The 9,959-nt window shown below is 31.6% G+C and overlaps 1 protein-coding gene across 1 annotated transcript; it reads right to left on the minus strand.

Annotated features, from left to right (window-relative positions):
• Window positions 1–1,014: 1,014 nt before the first annotated feature.
• Window positions 1,015–7,670, minus strand: LOC146736609 (uncharacterized). Its single transcript, XM_085505517.1, has 5 exons — window positions 7,613–7,670; window positions 5,863–6,150; window positions 3,497–3,593; window positions 2,841–3,062; window positions 1,015–1,116 (listed from the first exon to the last, which is right to left on the minus strand). Exons 3-5 carry the CDS (start codon window positions 3,579–3,581, stop codon window positions 1,037–1,039), a joined length of 387 nt encoding a protein of 128 aa, XP_085361643.1. The 5' UTR covers window positions 3,582–3,593; window positions 5,863–6,150; window positions 7,613–7,670; the 3' UTR covers window positions 1,015–1,036.
• Between the last annotated feature and the right edge of the window lie 2,289 nt (window positions 7,671–9,959).

The raw sequence follows: 9,959 nt of genomic DNA on the forward strand, positions 1-9,959 counted from the left end.
AAAAAAACAAGATAAAATTGATTTTTGCATTTAAGCAATCACCTTTGACTCTGAATTGTTGGTATGATTACTTGTTCATGATCCATAATATTCTGATCAGATTCTTCATTATCTTCATCAGAAATATTCATCACCTGGCAATAGTTTCCATATGGGGTTCTGAAATGAAAATTTATGATAAATATGTATTTACCGGTATAATGCTTATTATACATTCTTTGTGATAACTTTGTATGCAATAATATTATACAAAATCCTGTTATTACTGAGGATATGTTATGAGCTAAAAAGCTTTGATTTGGGCAAGGTCAATTTTGTAACAAAAATTTTACTGGATATTCAATTTCAAAAACCAGATTTAAATAAAGTAGTTTTAAAAACTGTCAAAAGTGTTGAAAACAAAATTACAAGGAACTTTTGACAGATTGAATTTGTATGTACAAGATTCAAAATTGTATTGCCATTGATATGTGTATTAATACAGAAATATGCTTGCATGTATACTCACAGAATAGGCAGAGTATCATCGAGTGAACCAGTACAATCAATATTTGGATTGTTTCCAAAAGCCACTTCAGTATCTATATCTGGGTTACCATCTTCTATAGTTTCAATTTCATTCTCATGTTCCTGTAATTTAAAAAAAAATTCAAATTCAGTAATTTGAAAGGTAAAATGCCACTCATGTTGTTTTAATTGATACACTTCTTTGTGTACCCATCACTATAATACATGTAGGTATAATTATTTATTAAAGACAAACACACTCATATACCTTCATCCACCTTGCATGCAAGGCAAGGAGAACCATTTTAATCATGTTTACAAGTCTATCATCATTTCCTAGAGAAGCATTTGCTAATCCCTCCAAAAATCTACACTTGAATATCAACTTAGGTATGCCAAGATTTATCTCATTTAAACTTGGTATTGACATCACTCAAAGTGTTATATACTTATATACCAGTAATCCAAAACTGTAGTAGTAAAACTTACATTTTCTATTTCTTCTCCTTTAATATCATGATGGCATTGTTCAATGTTCATCAACAGTATCACTATTATCATCTGTGTCAACATAGTGATAATCTTTATCAGTGCTCATTTGGTTGTACTCTTGAGATGGACGACAAATATAAAATTGTATCAGTATTAAAAAAACAAAAAACTTTGCAAGTATTGAAACAAATTTACTGTGAATGTGACAAGTCTGAACATATTAAATAATCAAAAAAAGCTTAGAAAGAACGCCTGTGTGCTGAGAGTATTAGAGACACATTAGAATTAATTCAAAATTTAAGACTTGATTTTCAAACGAGAAGCTTGGCAACTAATTTTTGTCTGCTATTTGAGATGCATAACATGAAAAAAATGTGATTTACATCATCAAAATTTAATACATGCAGAAAATACATTTGATTTTTCATCCATGGTTTTTAGTATAATTTATTCGAAAGCACCTCTGCGATGAATTCAATTTAAATCTGATTTTTTTTATTCAACAATGTAGAACTTAAACTATTTTATATTTTTTAGGGTTTACCTCAGTGAACCAAATGAATTATTATACAAATTAAGCAATTATTATACATGGATTTAGGTCTGTAAATTTTCTCAGGGTGCACATGTACAAAGTTTCATTATAATGTGATGATTAATCCTAACTAAATTAGCGGAAAGCAGAAATGTAAATTATTGTGCAAATTGGGTAATTATTATACATGTATATGAACCTAAAATTAATTTGATCATCACATTGTGTTAGAGTATATATGTACCAAAAATCATTGAATAAGATAAGTACTGTCACAGACCATCTATGTACGAAGTTTCATTGGAATGTGATTAGAACCAAAAATTATGATTTATAATGCTAATTTGGTAATTAATATGATCTGATTTTAATTAAAAACTGAGCGGGTTTGTGCATTGTTCTGGAGCATCAATGTACCAAGTTTCATCAGAAATGAAATAATTGCCATTACATCAGTGTAAAAGCCAAAAATTAACTAATTTTGAAAATTAGTTGATTAAATATTCACTGATTTTATCTCAAAACTAATCCGCTCTGTGCATTGTCCTAGAACATCACCAAGTTTGTACCAAGTTTCATTGAAAAGTAATAGTACTTGAAATATCAAAAGCTGAAAATTTATCAATTATGCAATTTGGGTAATTAATATTTCGCATATGTATCTGTGCATCTTCCTATGTATCTATGTAAGTTTCATTGAAATGTGATGATTAGTACCTGAGATATCAGTGGAAAAGCGAAAATTGATTAATCATTATGCAAATTAGGTTAATTATATGCATGGATTTTTACCCAAAACTAATCATCTATGTACCAAATTTCATCAAAATTTAATGAATGGCTCTTTAGATATCAGCTGAACAGTCAAGGAACAGCTAAAAATTAGCTAATTATCATGCAAATCAGGTAATTAATATGCATGGGTTTCAACCAAAACATAGATATCAAATCTGCGCATTAGCCCAGAGCATCTATACACCAAGTTTCATTAGAAACCAACATACGGTTCTTGAGATATCAGCGGAACGGACAGACACACACACATAAACACAGACAGGTTAACTGCAGAGGACTCCCATTGTGTGCTTAGCACACGGGAGTCACAAATATTATTTCAGGCACAGACATGATCACATACAGTTGCATTTTCTTTTGATATTTTATATTTGTATATCATATTCACAGTGATTGCTACTTTACAAGGCCTCAAGTAGCAAGAGGGTTATTAGTCACTGTATAACATGAACATTGTGCACATTGTTCACAGTTTTGGCGTTTAGTGTTAAATATCACTTAAAAAAATTACCTGCATATGCAGTTTCGAGACATAAATAAAAACACAACTTGGTATACGGTTGCTTCATTTTAATCTTGTATTTTTTTAGCATGAATGTTTCAGTTGACCCCGGAATATATTTGACAAGACTTCGATCCTTGTATAGCAATACATATTTGGCTTCTGTTGACAATAATCTATTTTGTTCTAATTGTTCAGCAACAGCCAATTTTAAGAGTTCATCTGCAGTTGCTGCAAAGAGAAAATTAATTAATTAAAGGCAACACATTAAAAACAAGTTAAGTTCATACTGTAGTGAATCAATCTGTAAGTATTTCTCAAAGCATGGTATGTCAGACTTATGTTGATATTTGAATCTGATCTACATAACAAAGTAACATGCATAACATAACTGAGATTTGATTCTGAATTGACAGAAATGCATGATTTGGGAGAATTTTGGCAATAAAATGGCTTCCCTTTCTGGAAGTTTTGAATGCATAAATCCATGTGCATACGTATCCCAACATGTATGATATGTGTATGATCTTAAACAGAACAGGCTGATAGCACAAAACCATTGAATGGTTATCAATCCAGTACAATAGTGGTCCAGGACTTATAGCTCCAAATGTATTTGCAAAGAACATAAATAAACATGTACTTATTTATTTAAAGTTCAGTACCTGTAATCAGCACAGATACAACAACACAAAATCCTGTTTCAACTTTTCTTGAAACAACTAAATTTCTACCATTGAGTGATAACATGCTCACTTGCACCTTCAGATGGAAAAAATAAAGTTAAAGCCATAAGTTTTTTTGTGTGAAGTGCTAGATTTCATTTTATATAACAAATATGAATTAATGACACAAAAATAATTAAAAGTACATAAAATGCTCAACAAACTTTTTAAAATTTATTTTCAACTACTAAGTATTTGTATTTATCTGTTGTAACAAAACATGCTGAAAACTGTTAGAGAACTAAAACGTGAATCTAGCCAAACATAATGTTCCCAGATGAAAGAGCTCTACAAATGTAGCAGAATGCAATTAACAGTTTTTATACATTTTATTCTTTAGATAATGAGCTTTTCATCGATGTGTCCATCTTGATTCTCCAGCATAGAATTGTGGGTAAAGTAAAACATCATTAGACACTGGTGTGAACAATTAAGAAAATTATTTCATTATTATTATTTAATTGGTCATCATGGCAACAGAACTGAAAATATTTATTTTTGAATTTTTACATTTTTCTACCAATTGCTTAATTCTTAGTATACTAGTATATTTTATAATTTATTGATGACAGTAGCTTATACAAGTTACAACAATATATATTAATATGATCACTGAAAATTTGACCTAATTTGCATTATATTCAAGTTATGAAAGAAAGTATTTTGTCATTGTAATGAAATGTAATTTTACCCATAGTTCCTTGCTGAAAATTCAAAATGGAATACTAATTAAAAAACATAATATTTATGACATGATAAATTGCATGATGTAAATTGCACTGTTATAGGCCCTGTTTGTCTTATAGATGTACGAGTATGTTTGAAGTTTAAGCTTGATTGGTCCATCCAGGCATGTATGAGACAACTGAGATACTGTTCCGGAATGACAATGTGTGACACATATACACATCAGTACATCACCATCAACCAGTTGAGCTGGGCACACACAGAACCCCCCCCCCCAAAAAAAAACAACAACAACATTTGTTTTTCATTCAGACAGTATGAGGGTGCTATAACGATATGAGCATTGAACATCAAATTTGCTACGGACCATCTTAGCTGTAATAACAAAAATAAAAGACAGAATAAAACTATTTTCATTCAATTTGATCAATTATTAGATCACTGCAAAATAAATTGTTAAATTGCAAAGTACATGTATATCAATCAATTTTATTGACATCCAGTACAAAATTGTTTTGCGATTTTGGCGGAACAAAACATTGATTACTTTTATGTATTATTATTGTATATTTAAATACAATACATTTTACTCAATTATGTAAGGTAAACTATACTGCTATCGCCAAAAATGTCAGTTGCTTAGCTCAATTATTGAAACAAATGAATAAAGAAATTAAATTGCCTACATCCTGATTTGTTTTTCTCTTACTCTCATAGAGGACGTTCTCATCTTCATCTCCTTGAAAGAGCCTGTAGCAGATAAAATTAGACTAATTCTTCTTAAGCTTGGGTGAAAAAACATTTCTGGTAAAATATTTCTTTAAGTACCATGGATTTTTTCAATATTGTATGATAACTATTTTATTAAATTTTATTTTATCATATTGTAATAAAAATACTTGATGCATACAAAGATAATATTCATGCTACACAATTCCGTCTACAAATAATAACTGACGTGAACAACATACAGTAGTGAAGTTATCACCATTCCCTTTAACCAATTAAATAAATAAAATGTGTATGGTACAGTTTCAGAGTAAAATATTGCAAAAGTAGAAATAAACACAGAATATCATATTGTACCTGTAAATGTAGATTTACTGCTGCAAAATGTTAAAAATAGATAAATAACTGTCCTTGGAAATTATTAAAAACAAACAGAAACATGTTTATAGCATTTTATGTGTCATAAGTAGAAAATTAAAGGTTTGTAAGGACATCATAATCCATTATTTTAAATATGATGTTGAGATTAATTTTAATTAAGATGTAAATTCAATGTATCAACTAAGCAGTACTGCCCTGGTAGGTGAGGTGTTAATTGACAAATTAAGCCATATTTCGTCCATTGTATAACGCAATTCTAGTCGTTAACGCATGAAATTACGAAATATTTAAAACATATACTTTGGAGACCCTAACATTCTATTCAAATTCAGTGTAAACACTTTTATTGGCTTAGTAGTCATTAGGTAATGCTCACTAGCCACACGTCTTTCCAGGATTGCCATACATTTATAAAAGTTTAAATTTATATATTCATGCCTTCATGACATGCACATACATACATAAATAAATAAATAAAATTAATCATTGTTAATTCTTAAGATACTTACGTATAGGTTTCTTTTTTCTATTGCATTTATTTGAAACTAATGAAGATAATGGTGGAGTCGGGGGTCGTGGTGATAACCTCTGCCTAAAAAAATCCACAAAAGAGGGGAATTTACCCTCCACATCATTAAATTTTCCTAAAATCCATCCACGAGGCTCTTTTGGGTTGCCTTGAAACTGCCATGGCAATCCTTCAACTTCAATTATATCGTTGACCTTAATGGTCAACTCTCCATCATCGGTTGCCTTATAGGCATGAACTGCCTTATATAGGTATACCATTAGTATTTCTATAAATAAATTAATTTGCAAAAAAGATTAGGTTGATATAACAATTAATGCACCAGTCTTCATTGAAACATGTGTACTTCACCTGACTTTTGATGGACTAAGTCCAAAAAAAAAACCTCATGTTGCCCTCAAATCGGGAAATTGAAAAATTGGGTCGGTCGGTTGATTTTTTTTTTTTCAAAGTTGTGAAAACTAAGGGTATTATTGTAAATAGACAAGGTATATGGACTTCATAGTATTCGGATCATGTCAGAAAAATACAGATTAACCCGATGTTCAAAGTCGCCACTTATCGCCCGGGGACTCTGGGGATAAAACAACAGTTTGGGATCGTTAATTTTTAGAAGAAACACTTTTTTACTGCCTAAAATGGTGAGTTTTTAATATTTGGGCCTATTGTAAGTCAATGCTCCACCCGAGTTATTGGTGTAAATATTCTGTAATTTTTTATGTGCAATAGAAACAGAAATAGTCCTTTTGACTGACAATTACAGTGATGTATGAAAAAAGTGCCTGAATTTGGAAAGAGCATTTGACTAGTATTATGTGGACAAGCATAAAGCTTATATGTCTTATATTCAGCTTTAGATTAATAATCTTATCTCAGATTAAGGACTCAGATTGAAATACTAGTAATATTATTGTCAAATTGTTATGGTAATTGTGTATAATTAAGTATCTACAATTCATCTGATAATAAACCAAGATTTTAAATATTTTTTTTAAATATGTATTTAATTTCAATTTCAATTTATATTGGTAACCACAAAAATGCAAGCTGTACAATACACCTGGTTTTAACCAAATTTGATGAAATAGAAATATAATGCTTACTGCAGGTTAGCTCCAAATCTAAACTAAAAGTAGAATATTTCTAGAAAAAAATCTATTGTATAAAAACTTGATAAATGCTGAAAATTATTGTTTTACATCGCTTAATATAATAATAATAATACTTATTCAAACAAACTACAGTGAGTTGTTCTATGGTCGTATAAAAAATAAAATAGAATAAAATAAAATAAACAGAATGCTAAATAAAGCTAAATAATATTACAAACACATAAAGAATCACAATATACTTGTACGGTACGGTACAGTACAATACAATACACTAACTACTATTGCTAAGTGAAAAAATCACATTAAAATCATAACTATGGTGGAAGGGATAATTTTAATTTTGATTGAACTGCTCATACATAACAGCATTGGGGCAGTGGTAAGTTGGCCCAAAATTATCTGAGGTCATTTCGCCCGACAAGGTCCAGGATCATACATTCGGATCACCGACGGTGTCATGAATTTTCACTCAATCACAGTCTCTCAATAATACGGTATTTTTGGCATAGTAAAGCGATAGAAATTGTTTAAACTTACCAATATCATACCCCAGACCATTCGTCCCGGTGTTATCGTTATGGCGATAGCGATAACACCGGGACGAATGGTCTGGGGTACCAATATCAGTGATACGTTGTAAACCTTGCCCACATGGAATGACATGGAATCGTAAAAGATTTACTTCCGGGTCATACATGTGCGGGTCGAATGTTTTTGGAAAATAGAGGGGCGATTTTGAAGTAGCCAACCGATTATAGACAGCAGACCATTTTTTTTTTCAAATAACGAAACTATTTTCAAGTAGCGGAAACATTTCCAAGTAGACGACAAATTTCAAGTAGCTGAACGATTTATTTTCAAATAGCGGAGCAATTTTCATGTAGCGGCGCATTTTCAAGTAGCGGAGCAATTTTCAAGTAGCCGACCGATTTTTTTTCAAGTAGCGGAGCGATTTTCATGTAGCGGCGCAATTTTCAAGTAGCCGACAAATTTTCAACTTGCCGACCGAATTTTTTTTCAAGTAGCCGACAGATTTTCATATAGCAGACCAATTGTATATATGGGCCACAGTACTCATGAAATAAACGCATCTCGCTGGGCAAAAATCTTGTCACCCGATTGGATGGGACACCCTGTGGTTAACATTACGATGTTTGTTATTCATCTAACTAGTTCCAGTTTCACGCAGTACTCGTTTTTTTTTTAAATAACATTTTTGTTTGTTTACTTAGCAGTCACGTGATAACCATTAAATTCTATCCAAAATTACCCAGAATTTCAGAAAGTGTGAGATAAGAGGTTTCATAAAATATACGGTTTACTATAGTTCAGGACAATTCTTATATGAAAATATCAAGCCTAACTATAACATACTTGTTATGTCTACTACATCCTTAATGTCTCAGTCCGCTAAGCAATCTTATCAAAGACATTGAGAAGATATTCCTTGGTTTCTTTTGGCATGGTCGCCACTGGAAACCAGCAGAACTACTGTACACAAATTTGGTGGTCAAGGTCTAGTGATTTTACAGTGAACTCCTCACACTTTGTTATCAATTGAAATCAATCGTCCATCGTCTGTTTCAGCTGTTTTAAACGAACCTTTTTTAACAATTATTTAATTTTACACTTTGTGCGAAAAGAGCCTTTCATTTTTACACACTTTGTAGAGGGCGGTATAACCATTATTGGTGACCTGATTCATTAACTGAAAAGCGTTGGTATAATAGATTCAATGCGCGTTCTTGGGAAAGGATTTTGTAGAAATAATCAACAATTTCTTCACAGAACATCACTCTGACCTAAATACTACTCATTATAGCCATTTACAAAAACGGTGATACTCTGCTTAACTGTCCACTTTATAAACGAGAAAAAGATGATCTTCCAAATGCTAGGAAAACCTCTCAAACATTTAGACACAGTTTGGCAGGTTCTTCTATGTCTACCCAATAATATTACACCCGTTTACAAAAAAGCTATCTCTCCTCAATGATAAAAATAGAAGGGGAACTTCAATGGCGCATAGTGCCTATGCCACTGGCGAATTCTTAAAATCATGCAACTATCGTCCCAACTCTGACTGCGTTTTCTGCCATGACAAGGACGACCTTATGCATATTTTTTTTTTTCAAAGTCCTCGTCTGCTGCCACTATTTAAGCTCGTTCAGAGAATATGTCAAAAAATAATTTGTAATTGATTTTGTATTGCCCTACTGGTGGTTCATTATTGAGTCACCCCAGCTAGAAAAAGTCCAATACTTAATGAATTACATTATATTATCTGCAAAGCTAGCCATTCATATGACTCGCCAGACTGCTCTCAATGAAGACTCACTTACGGATGTGACACCTCTCTACAAGGCCAGATTTCGGTATAGGATAACTGGAGAAAAACTCTACTATGCAAGCTCCAGCCTGCATATTGTGCCAATATAATTACCATTGCACAATTACTAATTTACCATAACCAATATACCTACCATTGCAGCATCACCACTATATCATTATCAATTCAGCCATTACCAATATTAATACCATTACCATTTTACCACTGTACTATTACCATTATATCTGCAATTAGCGATAGCTTCGGTAATTACGACCCAAAGTATATCGGCAAGATTCCGGGAAACCTTTATAATTATTTAAATTAAATTGAAATATGCAATTTCAATATGTGTGACAAAATAAATTAAAAAATAGTTTCGCGAGATCATTTTTTCTGGCAAAAAGGCTCCGATCACATGACCGCTCTATAGGGGTTCGCTGAATTTGAATATAATTTGCGACCATTTAATACTTAAAAATGTTTCAAAATTGATATTGTTGCACTTGTACGTTGGGGCAATAATTCAACTATTTCAGTGCTTTTTTCGAACTGTCTACTATTTGTTTCGAAAAGACAACCACTTCAAATTCCAAAACAAATCTAGTAATTTTGAAATCACTTTACACAACTTTG

This window comes from Saccoglossus kowalevskii, chromosome 11 (assembly GCF_978046115.1).
Source record: "Saccoglossus kowalevskii chromosome 11, keSacKowa6.1, whole genome shotgun sequence".
In the NCBI taxonomy this organism is placed as follows: Eukaryota; Metazoa; Hemichordata; class Enteropneusta; family Harrimaniidae; genus Saccoglossus; species Saccoglossus kowalevskii.